The 19,545-nt window shown below is 40.2% G+C and overlaps 1 protein-coding gene across 1 annotated transcript; it reads left to right on the top strand.

Moving 5' to 3' along the window:
• Nucleotides 1-2,698: 2,698 nt before the first annotated feature.
• On the top strand, nt 2,699-19,545 carry fah (fumarylacetoacetate hydrolase (fumarylacetoacetase)). Its single transcript, XM_076736906.1, has 14 exons — nt 2,699-2,805; nt 3,544-3,654; nt 4,210-4,331; nt 5,075-5,124; nt 6,107-6,197; nt 8,711-8,808; nt 9,546-9,598; nt 9,802-9,901; nt 13,584-13,714; nt 15,100-15,175; nt 15,743-15,789; nt 16,434-16,535; nt 16,832-16,949; nt 18,481-19,545. Exons 1-14 carry the CDS (start codon nt 2,725-2,727, stop codon nt 18,555-18,557), a joined length of 1,257 nt encoding a protein of 418 aa, XP_076593021.1. The 5' UTR covers nt 2,699-2,724; the 3' UTR covers nt 18,558-19,545.

Genomic DNA, 19,545 nt, shown 5'->3' with positions numbered 1-19,545 from the left:
TATTGCAATTTGATGTCACTTAATCTGTCTTTTCACATCAAGTCATGGGCCTTTTTAATATTGAAAAATACAGCCACTGCACTGTTAACATGAGCTTTCCTCATCTCATGTTCTAAACACGGAACAGGGTCTTTTTTTTTTTTGTATCATTACTAACAACATACTGATAATGTTATGCAATAATGTTATAAATGATGACATAGCAGTCACAGTGGACATATTTATGCAGAATGCATTTTTTTAAGTTAAAGTAGAATTGCATTTTGAATTAAAAACTTTTACTTGTAATGGAGTATTTCACACAGTTTTATCATTGTCTTTCTTTAAGTAAAGGATCTCAGTACTTCCACCACTGTTCTTCTTCTCCATCAGTATGGGGAATCATGTACTTCACAGGCCCTGCAGCCACAGTTTGAACAGGACTGTGAACCCCAGTCTTCTGTCAGAGCTTCTGCAGCTTCTCATGCAAAACAATTGCAGGAAAAGCAGAATGTTCACTGCATTAGGCAGCATGATGACGACATGATAACAAATATGATAACTCTAATGTATATTCATGGCCGTCTGATGTTGATCCACACTGATCTTTTGTTTAAAGAGTTTGTGTCACCTTGAATCTTTCTCAGTTTGTAGTTTTGATGATCATTGATATTAGTAACAATCAAGATGTCCTGCGTAATTGCATACAAATTCGGCTTCATGTTCAAATGTTTTTATTGTCTGTTATTGATCTGGTAAAGGCAATGGGGGAACCCTAGATCCTTGAAAAATTGTGCTATGAGATTAGCTCAACATTAAGGTGTTCATTCATTACTTGTGTTTGAACATATTAAAACAAACCCATCAACTCCATTTAAAAAATCTGTCTTATTTTGTCCTTTTAGAAGTCTCTGTGGAAAGGTAGTGTGCCAGAATGATGCATTGGAATGAAGTCATTGAGACTCCTCTGGTGAAAACACATCTTTTAAATGCTGTGCTGTTTTGCAGACAGCTGCTCAGTGCTGGATGATGGAGTCTGCCACTATGGGGAACAACAACAACACAAACCTCTTGGAAATACTGTCATCATCAGCCTTATGAAATCAATAAACCCATAGCTGACATGACTCTTGTGTCCTCTGAATCCAAATAAGGACATTCTGTCACTGAGAGGCAGAAGTGAGGAAGGCCACAGACTTATTACTGATGACCAAACAAGAAGACATGAGATAGTGTGCTGATAATGCGTTCACATGCACTGCAGTAACCTGGTTACTGGACAGCCAGGAATACATGCAACAAGTCAGTAGTCAGATTTCTCCCCTACCCCAACTTTTTTCACCCATCCACATGACCAACAAATCAATGATCTCTAGGGAGATGGATCTGGAGAAATCAGGTTTCCCTCATCCTTTCCCCTGATTAAACCACCAGGTTTGTCATTTACAAACAGCTCAGTGGAGTAAGGTGACTACAGCCAGGTTACTTAAAAGCATGTAAACACATTAAGTGTTTGGGAGCAGCAGAGGCTCACAGGTTGGTGTGAGATGTCCTGTAATCAACATTGCCCTCCCCTCCAGCCCCTCAGCAGCTGAAGGTTCCTGGCTTAAACTACGCTTCATGGAACTGCACTGAACAGACTACGGTGAAAAGGAATGCCTCAGTAGCTCAGACTGTGGGGAACTGTCCTGGAAAATGGATGGTGGCTGGTGCAAGTCCAGCATGAACTGCAGTTTGGAGCGTAGGCTGGTTACTGGAGAGGTGCCAGTTCAGCTCCTGGGCACTGCCAAGGTGCACCTGAGCAAGGCACAGAACCCTCCAACTGCATGGGGCCTGACTATGTGGCAGCCCCATCATGTTCACATATCTCCCCTCAACTGCATGGCTATGCATGCCATTCTCATTCCCCAGGTGACAAATACCAACAATGGACAATGGAGTGATTATTTTCCCCCCTGATTAAAGTAATTCTTCTTCTTTTGAAACAAAATTGTCACAATAAATTATTTTGCTCAAAATACAGTATGCTTGGAAGAAAAGTTCAGTTCCTCCTTTACACTCTAATCTAAAGACAGTTTATCATCAGTTATTGAACAGAACCTCTGTCTCAGTTTGTTGGTTTCTTTATGAGAAAGTTTCCATCGTATTTTTGAAGTCATATTTTCATGAGACAATTTATGTGCTCCATAAAGAATGTACATGTGAAAATATTTACTCATTATGAGAGACAGTATAAGAATATGATAGATGTAAGCCTTTTAACTTGATCTTTTTGGTCATATTTGACTTGCCCCTTGTTTGTTTTAAATCGAAGTCCTAAACTGTTTGAACACCAATATGACATTGATTCTAAAGCATGGCCACGGGTAGTTATTTTGCGCACTCATCTATGTGTGTGTCCATTATATCTCTGCTCTCAAATAAATATTTCTTTCATTATTCTTGTATTAAACCAAACATTAAACACTGCTGTTACATTAAAGCATTTTAGAATGTAACAGCAAGTTCTCTCAACAACAGATGAGGCTGAGCAGTACCACATTTTTGCTTAGTCATTTACCAGGCTGGTTTGCATTTACTTTTAGTGGGCTGGTTTAGGGTGGATGTTAGAGGCAGCATGCCATTGGCTGTGCAGTGGGAGGTGGGCCTGTCCAAAGTCAAACATCTGGAAGCATTTGCTGCTGCTGCTGTTCAGTCATTCAGTAACTCGGTAAGGTTGAGTGGAATACGTCTGCCAAAGAGAAGATGTCCTTCATAAAAGTAGATGCAACATCTGATTTCTCCTTCCACAACCTCCCTTATGGAATATTTTCCACACCTGATAATGTAAGTGCAATTTGCTTATTTCTATTGGATTTGAAAAGAGATCATGTCTCATTGACACATGCAGTGGAGTGCTGTCAAGTCAGACACATTGACGACGACTTCTCAAAATTTCCAAAATAAAACCATTGCATAGATTCAGTCTATGGGTTTGGTCTTTGATACATTGTGCAGTGTTGAAATATCAGTATTCCTTATCTGCAATAATGCTAAATTCAACAACTGTCTATTTACCCTACTTATTAGATTTTTAGTTGCCTTTTTCCTCATACTTCTTGCTATTACACTATCCTCTTTGCTACTGTAACACTGCAGTTCCACCTTGTTGGATTAATAAATGATTATCTTATCATATCATATCTTATCCATGAGGCCTCTATTGGGAACTTTCTGTTCATAGTCACAATCATAGTTTGCTGAAGTGTACTGAGGGATTGGGGTATCGTGTATTGAAGTGTGTGTGGCAGATATGAGTGCACTGAGGATTCCCTTTCAACTCTCATCATGAAACAGCCAAATACTAGAGCTACTGCAAATCTTACACACAATCAAACATCATTAATAGCATTCAACAACGTGAAAATTAATCATGGGAGAAAATCGCAAATTCAGACATACTCAAAAATGACATGTATTTGTTCGCTTGTGGCTTGGTGGTTGACATACTGAAGACTTGAAAGAGTAGGTGGAAGTGTACTTTGGATCACCTGTAGTTGCATCAGATTGTGTTTATTTCCCCAGGCCAAACATCGCATTGGTGTTGCCATTGGGGACCAGATACTGGACCTCAGTGTGATAAAGTCTTTGTTTCAAGGGCCTGTGATTTCCAGACATCAGGATGTCTTTGACCAGGTAAGCTCAATAACTATTAGTAATCAGGGAAGAGGCACCAGAACTCAGCGAACCATTTTGGTCTTAAATGAATCAGATGTGTTGTGTAACATCATTGCTTACGTTGAACTGACATATAAACAAAATGTACTGAAAGTACCAAAAATAATGAGTACTCATAATTCAGAACCTTAGCTGTATTTTTAAATGTTACTGTATTAGATTATCACTAATGAATGACTGTGCCAGCATCATTTAAAGGTGCGTAGATATTACCTTGGTTTTTTAAACTGTATGCACTGCATTACATTGCACTAGAAAGATTTTCAATATATGTTGGTATGGGTGAGCAACTTTGATTAGAAGGAATAGGTTGTCATGTTCAGACACCAAATTCAGGTTTTGATATGTTCATGGTGAAAAAGGACAGTGTTAAAAGTGCTCTGTAGGTTCTATTCCTTTTACCAAAGCAATGGACACATTTTTACATGTGTCTGAAAGCAACAGTAACCTCTATACTTTTACAAAAGATGACATTTATATTATTCAGCCATGTTATCTCTGTTTTCCTACAAGTCCACACTGAATGCTTTCATGGCTCTTGGTTATGACGCATGGAGGGAGGCCAGGAGAACCTTGCGGGTGTTGCTGTCAGCCAATGAGAGCACACTGAGAGATGATGTCAGCCTGCGGAGCAGGTTAGTCTGCATGGAGTCGGTAAATGCAAATGTGTAGTACAGGCTGCTTTTTCTGGTTATGTTCTGGTCACAGCACAAACTGTGAGGTCACAGCAGGTAATTTTCATCAGCTGTTAAAGACAAACCTCCTTGTGTGACCTCACTGATGTGGTCACACTGTCCAGTCTGTAGGAAACCAACGGAACTGAAAGAAAATCGAGATTTGAAATTTGTGTCTCTTTATGACCAACAAACTAGTAGAAATGAAAGGATGGAGAAGTAAAGGCTCTTAGTATGAAAAATGAAAGTCTAAGCCCATCAGGCTGAAATGGGGTCTGTAGAGGATTTGTTCAAATAACGATGCAGGTCAGTCAGGGTTATCAGTATGGTCAAATACAATCTCTGTGGTCGTTAGAAGCCCTGTGTTAAACATTAAGTGGAGACTCAGTTGTGCAAAGGAACATTTCTTTCATGACATAATTATTGTGGAAAACAAAGTGATTTTAGCTGTGTATAATATTGTCTCTGTTGCTATGCATTTCCTGTCACTGAATTTTTAAAGGAAGCTTTGTACTGTGTAATGCCCTCTGAACCACACAAAATGTCCTTGAAATGTTCTGAATAATCATTTCTTGTAGAGTGGAAACCCAGCCTTATATTTTTAATCCCCAAACGCTTCTATCTTTAACTATTTGTAGGCTGATTTCCTCTTGAGACAGCTTATTTCAACAGAGGTTTTTGTCTTTTTGTCCTTGTCTCTGCAGAGCATTTGTCCATCAGAGTGCAGCCACTATGCACCTTCCTGCAGATATCGGTGAGCCTCTCAAAGACTTCTGTTCTCACAGCTGTTTGTTTCATCAAAGGCCATTCCCTCTGTAGACCACAGTGTTGCATCCACCCAGAGATGTGACCTTCCCCTTGACATCATCTCCAAAGGGGATGTCCCATCACACCTCCTGAATAATGCATTTGTTTGAGTTAATGTGGTTTTTCCATTTCAAGACTTGTCTCCACCTTTGACATCCAAAGTTTGTTTAATGTGGTTGTATTCCATGTCACTCTGTGTTAATGTCAACAGCTGCCAAGGGTGTCATTTCTACTAGGACATTCTACCTGTCCACTGAGAGTTTTGCATTACAGTTTAACTATCTGCAATCTTTCTAAACAGTACAGAAATAAGAATATGTTTACACATCTAGGTGGCTTTAAATTGTTATAACGAAAAAAACTGAACTGAACTGAATTTTGCCTGCACACCAAATGGGGAAAATCATTCCTTTATGGACCTGGCTTTGTGCATGGGAGCACTGCCATGTTGAAACAGTTAAGAGCCAAACACAATCTGTTGACAGAAAGTTGGAAGAATGATGATTTCTAAAATATCATTGTATTCTGTAGCAGGAAAAACAGACACAGACAGAAGTACACTCGTATGTATGTAGAAAGGGGTCATGTGATTTAACTTATCCATCATCAGGTCTATATCAGTGAAACCAATTTTAATTTCTAGCTTTATTTTGTTAGATTTACGACTGGCACAATGACAGTTTTATACCAATTTGTTTATTTGTTTAGTTGATATAAATGCATGGAATATTGCTCACATAGTTAAGTGGAGTTTAAGCGTAGCTGCACCAGGGGGCACTGTTTAACAACATATTACAGTTCCATTACTGAAGACTTGGCTTGTTCTGTCAGGTTGTGCCAATACACCTCAAATGAACGAAGGGTACAGACAGTAGATGTGAATTTTTCAGCCTGTTCTTCTTATAAACGCCCCTCTCTGTTTTTCACAGGTGATTACACTGACTTCTACTCCTCCAGAGATCACGCCACCAACGTTGGCATTATGTTCCGGGGGAAGGAGAATGCCCTGATGCCAAACTGGTACACTATCAATCAAACCAGCAGTGGACACTAATGGCTGTTGAACAGCCAATGAACAAAAGACTTACTAAGAAGCCTTGATACATTCCCTGTGTTGGGGCAGATACTGAGGGACATCTTAAAACAAATTGTTCAAGGCTCTCTGCAAACAGTGATATGTGGAGGGACATTACAAGGTTTCTCTAATTGATTTGTGCCTCAGAGAGTCAGTGTGCATTTAAACACTGCAGCAGGGCTCTGGGAGCATCCTGCAGCACGCCTCAGTCACATTGACAGCCTTCATTTATTCGCAGGCCCTCGTGGGAGGAATACTAAGGTGGCCTGGGGCAACTCCGTCTCCCACTGAGTCTGACACGCTGCTCTCTGGTTAAGCAGGTGATTGGCAGGCTATTCTGCCCACCCATCAGAGTTTCTCCTGATCTCAAATTTCAGGGATCAGGCCAGTTTTTAGCAGTAGTTCTTTGATGACGATGGACCACATGTTAGTGCATTATAGATAAGGAGACCAATAAATATTGGGTCACAGTGTTCTCACTTAAGTTTTTTTTTTTTTTTTTTTCCCCGAAATTAGGACCAAGTCTGAAATAGTCCCATGGGAAACCAACCCAAACCCAAAATGAAATAAACGTTATATCCAAGATCATCTTCAGCACAGTTTTACACAGCATCCCAGTGTTTTTGCAACCAGGGTTGTATACATACAGTTACAGTACTTATATATATACTTATTAGTACTTATATAGATATAGTTATATATGCATAGCCTGTACCTATACATGCTCTATATATCCAGAAAGTACAAAATGTACAGTATGTGTCATGATCCATGATATTAATATTTATGTACGGTTGAGTATGGATGATGAGTTGAAGAATCACAGCCTGAGGAACGAAACTGCTATGTAGTCTGGAGGTGCAGCAGGAGATACTTCTGTATCGCTTGCCAAACAGCAGCAGGGTGAACAGGCTGTGGCTGGGGTGAGCTTTGTGTTTTAGTGGACTCTGAGCAAGTACCTCACTTCTACGATATGACTGATGCTCAGTAGATGGGGACCAGTGATGTTCCAGGTGGTTTTAATCACCCTGTCCTGAGCCCTCCTGTCCTGGGCCATACAAATCCAAAGTCAATTTGTAACATTTACAGTCAGGATGCTTTTTATTGCTCCATTATAAAAGTTGACAAAAACTTGGCACAATAATTTAGCCGTTTTAAGTTTCCTCAAGAAACACAGCTGCTTCTGAGCTTTCTTTACCTTGGTGAAGATTTGTGACAACCATGACAGATTCTCTGTGATGCTGATTCACAGGAACCAAAATTCATTCAGGGGCCGGTCCTTTTGAGGACTTGACAGCTGACTCTTTGTTGAGGAGATTGAACTGAGCATAAAATGTGTTAAGCTCAGGCACCCTGGCCTCACGCATGCTTTTGAAGCCTGTGATGGTCTGGATCGTCTACCACATGCAAGGGGGAAATCTTCAGTTAATCAGGTCAGCCACTTTTGGTCCTTCACAAGCTGGAAGTTGGGTTCCTCGGTGCCAGACTCCACTGATGGTGTTCTGCTCCATTGATCGTCCATCTTCCTCCTAAAGCTACCTTTTTCCCTCTCCCTCTCAGCTCCCTCTGCATATTCTGCAGGTCCTCTTTGTTTCCTGACCTAAAGACCCTCTTTTTTCCTTGAGGAGAGCCTTAATGTGAGGTGTAATCCAGGGTTTATTGTTGGTAAAGTACTCTCCAGTCCTAGTGGGTTAGGCATTCTCCAACAGTCCATCAGCTTTTCTAAAAGAAGCAAAATGCATAGAAGTTTGTTGATGATGTTGGACATGTATGCACACCTCCTCTGCATATAGCCATGCAAACTGAGACTTTTGTGGTCTTGTGAGTTTTCATTGTGGACCAGTCTCTGTGCTGAGAGGAGGGGAAAAGCACTAGAGACAACGTTTGAGCAGCAAGCATCATCAACATAAACACAGAGTCCACCACCCTTCAGCTTTGCATTATGTTGGTACAAAACACAATCCTCTTTTCATGTACAACAGTTTGATGCAGGATGTTATGGTGAAGCCAGGCCTCTGTAACAATGTGCGCAAAACAGTCACTGATTTCCCATTCTGGAATTAGCCTGAGCCTTATTTAGTCCATTTTGGTTTGGAAGTAGGTTGGGTAGTGTAACATCCTAAGGTCAAAGCTGGGTTAGCTTCACTCTTATCATAGCTCCTTCCTTCTCTTCTTGGGATGGTAACAGTGTTTGCAGTGGTGTTTGGTCTGGCTTAGTCATTGGAAGACGTTGTGGGCAGAAATTGTCTCAAGGTCACTGCACTTTATTCACTCCCCACATCAGCGCACACGGCCATCACCATACTCAATCTTGCTACAATAAAAATATCATCACTGTCCAATGAATCAGAATACACAGTTAGAAAACTGACAGTGATCTCGATCTAGTGTCCCAAACTTAAATGTTGTTTTCCCACTGGGGTCGCTGTTGTGCTAACTAGCCTATTGTGTTATGTAGGTTGAGACTTCCAGTGGGATACCATGGCAGAGCATCGTCAGTGGTTGTTTCTGGGACCCCCCTTCGCCGTCCCTCTGGCCAGAGGAGACCCGACCAGAGTAAGATTGTTACATTCACCACTACTGGGCTCTATTATTCATATGATTTATTTCTTGTCACTCAATTTAAAGCTTTGCCACTTTAAAGCTGCGGTATCTTTATATTATCATTTTTTATATTAATGATGATAATGAAGCTAAACCCATTGTACACAACCTGCCCAGGACCAAACAATAGACACAAAACCTAATCACCTGGCAAGTGAAGGAGCATTTAGCAGCCACAGATTTTGTTGTTGTTGTTGGAGACAAAACCAGAGCTAAAAGCAAAGGGAATATCGGACTTTCATTCATTCATTCATTTTGTTGACACAAACACTTCATTCTTTTGGTTTTGTGCATATGTGCCTTATATTCCCAACTTCATTTGTATTTGCTTATGTTACTACAAAGCGACCTGGAGTCAGTTTACAGCAGCCCAACAGGGCTCTCAAGCTGCTTCGTCTGGCCCTGGTTATAACTCTGTGCATCACTGTTTTCCTTACTGGCTGCCCGTAAGTGGCCAAAAAAAAAAAAAAAAAATCAGATCTATCATCTTCAGCCCCTAAATTTAATAATTAATCTTGTGTGAACCACTTTTTTTTTTTTTTTTTTTTTTTCAAAAATGTGAAGTCAATCTGCACAATGTCACTATTTGAACAGACTTTATTCCACAATGTGAATAATTCACTCTCAGTACAGAGAGTTGAACCTCTTATAGCTGGTGATAACCATATTTGCCATTTCCTTTCTTTTAGCGAAACCCCCAGTGTTTGGCCCGTCTAAGCAGCTGGACATTGAGCTGGAGATGGTGATTATAGTCTTTACTTAATCTTATCACCTGTATGTTTGTAATGTTTGAATAGATATTGAAATAACTTCATTTCAACATCTGAGTTCCCTCAGAGAAAGGTTGCCCTTCTCTGTTCCCTTTTGTTAGTCTGTCTGACAGTCAATATTGCACAATAGCTTCAGTATTTCATTGCTGTTATATTTCTTCTTTAATTTGATTAGGCCTTCTTTGTTGGGGCAGGGACTCAACTCGGGGAGTCCATTCCTATCAAGAAAGCACATGAACACATCTTTGGCATGGTACTCATGAATGACTGGAGTGGTAAGAGCCTCTGCACAACACATGACATCAAAGTCTTCCTTGTTAAACGTGCTTATGGATGGTTTTTCAGTTTCCCCCGCACATTCTGGCAAACCTGGGATTATGCGATATGCTTTTCCATTCATGTAAAATATAATGAAACTAACCCAACTGCCCCAGAAAGCAGGAATTTGTTGTACCATGCAGAACTGATATTCATATCAGTACATTTTGTGCGCCTGCTCTGATGGTTGAACTGGTTCTGTAATGAAGCTGAAGGTATGCTGCCAAATCAACAGCACTAATTAGCAGTGACGTTTCCCTTAGAAGCACACTTGTTCCTTAATTTAGCTCTGCATTATACATGTTGATGCCGTCACTTCAGATTTAGTCAGATGGAAATGGTTTTAGATTAAATGGCAGAGTCAGTCCTCATCAAAACATGAGTGGGAATATGTATTATTGATTTAGCTGGAAATCTCTGGAGAGAGCACGCATGGTGCCATTCCTCTCTGACTGTCATTCTCTCTAATATCGCTGTTTTACTCCGGTCTCAACTCATACTGTTGCCCGTTTCCTCAATTTCTGCCAGCAGAGGTAAATCAAAACCAGCCTTACAACAAAATCTGAAATATATTATCATCTTATTATCTTAATTTATGTTGTTTTAGGGTCAGCCTATCACCTTATGTGTCCTGTCCTTTGATACCAAGTACTGTGATGATGTAAAGTGTCTGCGACATTAAGCAAATGCTGCAAACAGTGTGAAAACATTATTAAACATGAGGAGGCCGAAAGCAGATCGCTCATTTAAAGCAGAGTTTAGTCCTTATAAGCAGCTCTCCCTGTTCTTGAGTAATATATCAGAAGTTCCTATACATTTCAATGTAATGGCCCTTAAATAGACACACAGTAAAGCTCATAGATCCCAATTTAATTAAATGCAGCCCTAGGACCCATAATGGAGGACATAATGACTGAGAATTGTCAGAAATGTCTGTGGTGAGTTAATAAATCTGGTGATACATTATTACAATAATCATCCTCAGACATTCTCTTGGCTGATTTCTCATTTTGACTTGGACATTCTCAGTAAAATTCATCAGCAGGCTGTGAGGGATGTGGACTGATTTGATGATAGAGCTGTGTTATTGTATTTCTGTGAGTAGTGATGAGTCAAAACTAATACACAGTGAGAGAGCAGTCTAATCTGAAACAACTGGAGGACTGACTAGTTAAAATGAAATTTTGCTGAGGTTGAAATAAAATTACTAGTGTGAAAACTTGACTAGAAACAAAATGTTCCTTTAAGGTTTGCTCAGAGTGTTTTTAATGTTAATGGATTTGCAAAACACATGAAAATATTTATTTCCAACATAAGCCAACAAGTTAAAAGACAGACACAAAACATGAGTAAGTCAGACAGTGAACTTAAGAGAATATACTGTTGGATCAGTATTACATTAACTGAGGCAATTTGACTAATTCAGAATAAAGTAATTTTGGTCTATAGCTGGTGAAAATGTATTTGGTCACTTCTAAATGTGATTCATTTACTTCCATCGTCCCCATCGTCACTGTTCCATGTCAGCCCAGCCTTTCTGTTGCTTCGCTCAATATGGCAGCACTCTGTAATCTACTGAACCACACTGGCTGAAACTCTTGTGTCCTGCCACAGTCTGACTGGCTGTGATTGAGGAGGTCATTTAGAGCATACAGCGAGTGGCATTTCAACACAACCAGTTTTTATTCTGTTTTATTAGTCCTAGGGCAGAGACCACATTAGCCCTGTGTGGAGACAGCACAGCAGCAGCTGTTTTATGGCCCACAACAGAGTGAAGTGTGAAGAAGAATGTAACAGCGGCATTCTGATTAAGCATTGAGTCTAAACTTTCAGCTCCTATATGACTGCCACTGCATATACTATACAGTAAAAACAGTATAATATATGGAGTACAGCAAGTGCAGTCAAATGTACTGTACACGAGTTCTTTGTTCATTTGTTTATGAGTAAATCCTGATGCCACAAATAACATACTCTTCCTCTTACAAGTGACAACTTCAGTTCATAAGCAATAAAACCAAACAGTCGATAGCTCTTGAACCTTTATAGTTTCATTGGACCTAATGCATCAGACTCAAAGACTCATGTCAGAATGTATATATCATAATAGTAACTATACTGAGATACTCTTTTTTTTAAATATGGGCTAATAGAAGCATCAGTATCTTGCAGCTGTACTGAGATGGCACTCGATAAGTGCACATGCAGAGTCACATAATTACAATTAGATCAGAATATCATAAAAAGAATGAAAAAAATAATATTCCAGGGAAAGCTATATGGTTGAAGTGGTAATTACACTATAACCATAAATACTACAGTATGTAACGAGAATAGAAGGCATAAAGTCAGTAATGTAAGTTACTCAGCAATAAATATGTTCAGTTTACTAACATTAGCTAACATTGAGTTTAGATTGTGCATTTGAAATGTTCTCCTGCACACTATGCAACACTTTCTTCAGACTGAATATTTCAAGGACAGCACATCATGGATGTGCATGGATACTTCTGTGCAGTAGAACCCTTTTTTTTTTTTTTTTCTCCCTCACCACACCACAGTGTGAGAGATTTTTCAGTCTGTGACGTTTCTGCTGAATGTGCAGCTTGAAAGCAAACTGACACTGCTTTCATTTTGCACTTGCTGAAGCCCTCAGGAGATCAGTCTGTGCAGAGTTCACCACAGGCTTTCTATGAATATTTGCCATCCAAAATTTCTACCGTGGAACTGCACCCACAGCTAAACGCATTCTCGGTCTTCCCCTCTGTTCTCAGCGGTGCTGTGGTTTAATTGAAAAGTAATTTCTTAAAGGCTCATCGTGGGCAAGGGAAGGCTCGGCCAATGAACCGCATCCGTGTGTGAGGAGATGAAGATACTGAGAGCAGACTGGATTTAAAGCTCTCACAGTGGTAGATTATCTCACTGTTGCTCCATTAGCTTCACAGTGGAGAAGATGGAGGGGGATATAGTTCACAGTTTATCATGTTATCTAAACCACTACATTTAAAAGCAAAACTAAAGCTGAATATAGCGCACTGCGGTGTTTGTGTGAGCAAAGTAGAAGATGATGATATGTTCATTTGGTGTTCACTTCCAAATAAGTGGTTTAGGCTGACATTATTAATTACATTATTTACTTTTATTTAAATAAGATTTTTGTGCAGGGCTTCTTCTTGAAAGAGAGCAGTTTTATTGTCATATTACTTTTATTTAAAGGCTCTGCACACTTCTTCCACCACCACTGTGTAAGAGTGAGCAAAGGTTGGTTTCCTGTAGCAAAGGGTTTAGATTAGTGTCCATGAAAGAGCCAAAAGTCTTATGGAGGTGTTTGTAACTAACTTGCACACAGCGACAGATTTTAATTGAATAGATTTCCCTGCTCTTTGAGCAGCATGTAATCCTTTGTATCTACAAAGTAAGAGTCAAAAAATTTACACATAATCATGTCATTTCTTGTTTACCTTGCTTCACTGAAAGGTTCAATCCCCAGAATGCCTGCTTTCCAGGTAGTTTACATTCAAATTGTGTTTCTGGAATATCGAACTTTTTGGACTCCCATTTATTGTCTGACAGTTGTTATTTACCACCACAGAGCCATAATCTGCCCATTTATGTAGTAACATGTGTGTTCATTCTCAGCCAGGGACATCCAGGCTTGGGAGTATGTTCCTCTGGGTCCTTTCCTGGGCAAGAACTTCGGGACAACCATATCACCTTGGGTTGTCCCCATGGAGGCGCTGTTACCCTTCGTAGGGCCCAACCCCATCCAGGTTGGTACAAGGGTCACAACTTACACCAGTAAAGAGAAGCATCCAGTAGTGACCTTAAATTCCAACTCACCAAATTCAATTTTGTACTGAGTCACCGGACCATGATGTGGAACCACTTTGAGTAACTGCCCAGCCAAAAGCCTCACTTTATTTGTGTTTTCGTAGCAGGCTGACAGACTTTTATATTTGTGACCTTTAAATTGGATATTACATGCCAGTCATTGACCCAAGTCATTAGGTTTGTCATAAATAAAAGCAAATTGTTTAAGAAACCTTACAGCAGTTTTGAAGATGTCCATAATCCCCAGTGACTCTTCCTGACAAAGTACCCACCACGAGTCAAAACATGCTGGCATGTAATTAACTTAATGGTTGTACATGCACAAATAAAAGCACTGTGACTGTTAACAGCTGGAAGTGCTCAGTGACCTGAATGTGTGTGATGTTTCAAATGGCAGTATGGCAGTGGCAAAACCTTTAAGACATTTCTTATGCGAGTAAAACCTCATGTCTTTCAAGAGAATTTCTCCTGAATCAAATGAGTCATTCAGACTAATTAAGAAATAAAATAACTCAGCATTTAATCAGGAATTGTCTGAAGAACAGCTGTGTTCACTGTTACCTGAGAAAGATTTTCATCTTGTTGTCTGTAGTGTCACACAGACACAGTTAGCAGTATGGTTCTGATATTTACATGAGAAAAAGCTTTAGAAATTGAACATTTAGATGCATGATCTGCTGTATAGAATCTTCAGCTTGTTCATATAACTATGCTGTAAACAGACAGACATCACTGCAGCGTTCTGAAGTACTGGCCTCACACCAGTATGCACAATTGGAGCTTGCTATGGATGTAATACACTGACAGAGGAAAATGAAAAGTGAGGTATGGATGCAAAAGTAAAACAAAGAAAAAGAAACACAACAGGTGCTGCATTTTACACCAGAATGTTGAATCAAAGTTAAAATTAGATGTGAAAAAGTTATTTAAATACATGCAACTGTAGTTAGTGAAACTCTCTGCTCCCCACCGCTGCAGCTTGGTCGGCTATGGTGCAGTGGAAGCTGGTGGGTGTTTCACTGAGCAGAAGAGAGCACAGCTCAGCCTGGGGAAAATCTGACTACATAGAGTCTGAGACGTGCACATGTCCATATGTACACACATCTCTACATAAAACCCTTCTCATTTAGAACATCACTGTCTTTCCTCTGGTGTCACCTGTAAGACAAACATATAAATACAAAATAGACTTTTTTTGTCTGACTCGTGTTGAGGGTTTAAGGCTGGAAAAGCTGTTTTTCTCTCTTGATTTGGTGTTTAGTCTGTCCTGTGGCCCCATTTTTTCTGCTCATGTCTCTTCCTCCTCTTCCTCCTCTTTCTGCAGGATCCAGAGCCCCTCCCCTACCTGCAACACCAGGATGATTACACTTTCAACATTAACCTGTTTGTGTCACTAAAAGGTATGCACACGAAGTGACGATCACCCAATCAGCTGTCACTATGTACTTCTGTGGTTCAACACACACTAGCACAGCCAGACACACACACTGCTTGGCAGTAAAAGTCCTGAGGTGATCCATGTTAAGGAGTAGACAATAAATTGTTTTTATGTCTCTTTCTTTCTTTCTCTCTCTCTCTCTCTCTCTCTCTCTCTCTCTCTCTCTGTCATTTCTGCCATCTCTCTCTCCTTCATGTTGCTTAATAGTTTACCATCTGTACTTTCAACTAACACTTGGTGTCCTACGCCTCCCACACACACATTCATTCTTTACAGAGTGATGCACTGTATAGAGACAGTACAGTGCTATTAGTAGGGATGTGGAGGAGGGTAAACTCTTGGAATAGAAGTAGCAGAAAATGAAAATATTCAAGTAAACTTCAAGTATCTCAAGATTTCACTTCAGTTGAGTACTTCAGTAAATGTATCTAGTTATTAACACCCACTGCTGTGTGTCAGTGGGACTGTAGTATGTTATGGAGTGAACTTGTGTTTCAGTGTAAGTGACTTTTGCTGGTTGCATTTCAAGGACAGGGCATGATGGAGGCAGCAACCATCTGCAAGTCAAACTTCAAGGTAAGAACCTTGTACGCTGAGCCTGATCCACTCTAACACTCTGTACTGCATGTTTGGCCTTTTGGTGCAATACAGGTCAGTCGTTCGGATTTTCTGATAATGGTCTTCAAGTTTTTGTAAGTGGTACAGTTCTTCTGTCTGTTTTTGACTAAAAATGAACCTTTGTTTGGCCTGTCTGGCCTGCAAATACAACAATTAGTAGCAGGAAACAAAGTAGACGGTTTAATAAGCAAACATCAACACCACTGAAAATACAACACTAATATACAGCAGACATGGACCTTCACGTCTTTGCTGCATAGAGTTGTTTGTCATCCTGATAACTCTAAGGCGCGAATGATTATGCACATTATCAAAGAATCTGACTTACTGTTTCGTCTATAATATGATTAAAAGTGACCACAATTTCCCAAAAGCACAAGCTGGTGTTCCTCATGGTCCACACCCAGAGATCTTCCATTTTTATGTCAATCACAGTGACGTAAAGAGCTAATATTAACAACACAGACTGCCTTGTACAGCTTTAACACAGATGTTGTTCGTGCAGTCCCCTCTCAGTGCTGACACACTGCCTCCTTCATGAAGATGGTGAACCAGAATGAAATCTTTCAGTCTCTCTTCACTCACATTCTTCCTTTTTCCAGCACATGTACTGGACCATGAAGCAGCAGCTCGCCCATCACACGGTCAACGGCTGCAATGTCAGACCAGGGGACCTGCTGGCTTCTGGCACCATCAGCGGACCTGTGAGTGCATGCTCTGAACTTGTTGAAGAGCTGTTAAGATGTGGGCTTTTTAAATTGTCTATCTGTGTACATGAGGGCATATCTTGTAGACATGGTATTAGCTCTTGACAAACTCAAAAAATGCTGTAATCAAATAAATTTCATGCTCACACTGAAGCTTTAACAACAATTTTGACCAGTATCAGGTTGGATTATGAAGAGTATCTTTGTCTACCTCTCTGTCTTGGCTGTGCTGTAATTACATATGCAGTGAAACCGTGTATAATACATGTACTATGTATACTGTATCCCACCAGGAGCCAGAGAGTTTTGGCTCCATGCTGGAGCTGTCATGGAAGGGATCAAAGAGCATCGATCTGGGAGGTGGAGAAAGCAGAACCTTCCTGAAGGACGGAGATGAAGTCACCATCACAGGTGAGACTGAACATTCAGCACAGCTGCCAGATCACTGCATAATTCACTCCAAGCATAAAGAGTGGCTCTTACTTCAAACTGGCTTTCAGACTATCACTAAGCAGGTTGTGCAGCAAGTTTTAGATTTCATTATTAATAATTATTAAAATTATTGATGTGTAACCTCCACCATGGGAATGAAATTTTATATATACAGTATATATATATGCTGATATGCAATGATATACAGGATGACAGACCAAATAAACAAGAAAAACAGCAGTAGGATGTCAATGTATACACTAGTTAGTGGAACAACATGGCATGATGTGAACTGTATCACCAAGCCTGTATGTGCAAACAATAAATTCCTTTTCTATTGAAGGATACTTTGCAGTCTGTGCATACAACTGCACATCAATTAGAAACACAGAGCCGCCTCCTCAGTCGAGCCTTCTTAGAATTAACCAGATAAGAAGACAAAGCGCAGACAATCAAATAAAACTAAATAAATAAATAAATAGAGGGCCATTGATCTATATAAATTAAATAGGCCTGCAGCAACTTCTTCTAGATTCTGCAGCAGCATAAAGATTCACCAAGGCAGACAACATGGAGATATACAAACAATACAAACTCCATAATGGCTGCAGCCCAAAGACACACGTATTCAAGAGAGAGCGGCACAGTGTGTACACATCAGGTGGCACATGTGAGCACACACACACGTTGTGTTTTTGTCACTTATGGGGACATTACATAGACTTACATTCATTTCCTGGAGCCTTACCCTCAACCTAAGTATAACCACTATCTGCCTATTCCTAACCCTATACCTAACCTAACCTTACCTAACCTGTAACCCTATCCTCAGTCTTCACCCTAAAATTTAATGATTTACATTAAGGGGACCTGCATTTTGTCCCCATAAGGCAGGTGAGTCCCCAAAATGTGACTGTGTAAACAGATTTTTGTCCCCACAGCGTGGGGCTATATACCTGGTCACACACACACACAGAGTCATGTTTCCATCACTTCAGAGGACAAGACATTGACTTCCTGGACACTTACCCTCACCCTGACCTGAACCTGCAGTCATTAAATCCTCAAATTTTAGAATTTATGTTCTGGGAACTTCCCTTTCCCGTAAAGAAAGTGACTCCTACAATGCGACTTAACAGATTTATGTCCCCATAAGAGACACACACACACACACACACACACACACACACACACACACACACACACACACAGCTCCCCCCTGAGCCACAGTGTTGGCTGTATATTACTCCTCATGATGACTAAACTGAGCTTGTAAAATGAACTAGTGTCTATTTATCAAATACATATACACCAAAATGTTTTTTTAATGTCCCTGACGAGGTAAAAACTTTACTCTGCTGTGTGGTGCTGTTTAAAAACGCTTACATACTTTTGACAGCAAAAGGAAAGTGCATGACGTCTGTGCTTACTTAATACCATCACACTGACAATCATGTCCATAATCACATGCTTATAATTAAAGCAATATCCCGTCTCTTCCTGTTTCTAGGTTACTGTCAAGGAGATGGATACAGGGTGGGCTTCGGACCCTGTACAGGAACCATCCTCCCTGCCCTGCAGCACTGAAACACACTGACTGTTAAACACTATTAATGTGGGCAACTTTTTGTCTAGCACAAATAACTGGAAGACACAAGCTGACACACGATCTGACCCTGCTTTGACGTTCAGTCATCGTGAATGAAGACGACCGCTGAGCTTTTCTCACATTCGGTCGATGTAGTCGCAGAGGTCTGGAGAGTTTCTCAGTTCAGTGGCCTTGTTATTGAAATCCTCTGTAAAATTCATCCAGCACAGGGATTCTCCCACATGACCACAGTGTTACTGCTGTACCAGGATCAGTATTATTGATGTTTTATGTGTGTTGGATTTTTAATGAAATCATTCATTTTTAATGTGATCGTGTTTGAGTTTTTTATTTTCCTGTCAGCTGACTGAGCCCATCAGATGTCTGTGGTCTGTAATCACAGCTGCTAAGTCAAAAACAAGTACCCTCAAACAATCATAAATATGAAATAGAAATTTACAATAAGATGTGTAAAACAGATACAGTATATTCTTCAGTGGAAGAGTTGTTCAGTTCTTAAAATGAAGAAAATGGAACATGCACAATATTTCTGAAAGAATGTGCAAATGTTCATAGAGGTGGGGAACCTTTTCCCCGTCAAGGACCATTCCAGTTTTTATTACATCTTTACATACTAAATGATTGAACACATATATCACACTCTGCTCTGTGATGGCTGGAGCTGCTTCTCTCTGGTGTCTGATGTCAGATGGTAGTGATGATGATGATGATGCCCGCAGCTTGTTTTCCAGCTTTGGGTCGGTCACTTCTGAGAGGAAACAAGTGTTTGCAAGAGTCAGTTTTGAAAGGAACTCCTCACAGCAGTACGTTGTCTCAACCAGAAATGCAAACTTCAGTGCAGGTCTCCTCAGAATGGGAATAATGGGTTTGTTGTTGTCGAGCGTTTAGCTCGTCGTTTCTTTGCAGCTCAAAGATTTCATGTTGTTTGTCGTCAGGCACATCAGCTGGTTCCCAAATAAACAGCAC

This window comes from Chaetodon auriga, chromosome 1, assembly GCF_051107435.1.
Source record: "Chaetodon auriga isolate fChaAug3 chromosome 1, fChaAug3.hap1, whole genome shotgun sequence".
NCBI classification, from domain to species: Eukaryota; Metazoa; Chordata; class Actinopteri; order Chaetodontiformes; family Chaetodontidae; genus Chaetodon; species Chaetodon auriga.
Note: the sequence above shows the minus strand (reverse complement) of the source record. Positions and strands in the feature narration are given on the sequence as shown.

Bases quoted from the DNA above. Each gene is read 5' to 3' on its own strand.
- fah (XM_076736906.1), top strand. From the start codon at position 2,725: ATGTCCTTCATAAAAGTAGATGCAACATCTGATTTCTCCTTCCACAAC. The intron at 9,599-9,801 runs GTGATTATAGTC...TAATTTGATTAG, and splicing joins TGGACATTGAGCTGGAGATG to GCCTTCTTTGTTGGGGCAGG. The intron at 16,536-16,831 runs GTGAGTGCATGC...GTATCCCACCAG, and splicing joins CTGGCACCATCAGCGGACCT to GAGCCAGAGAGTTTTGGCTC.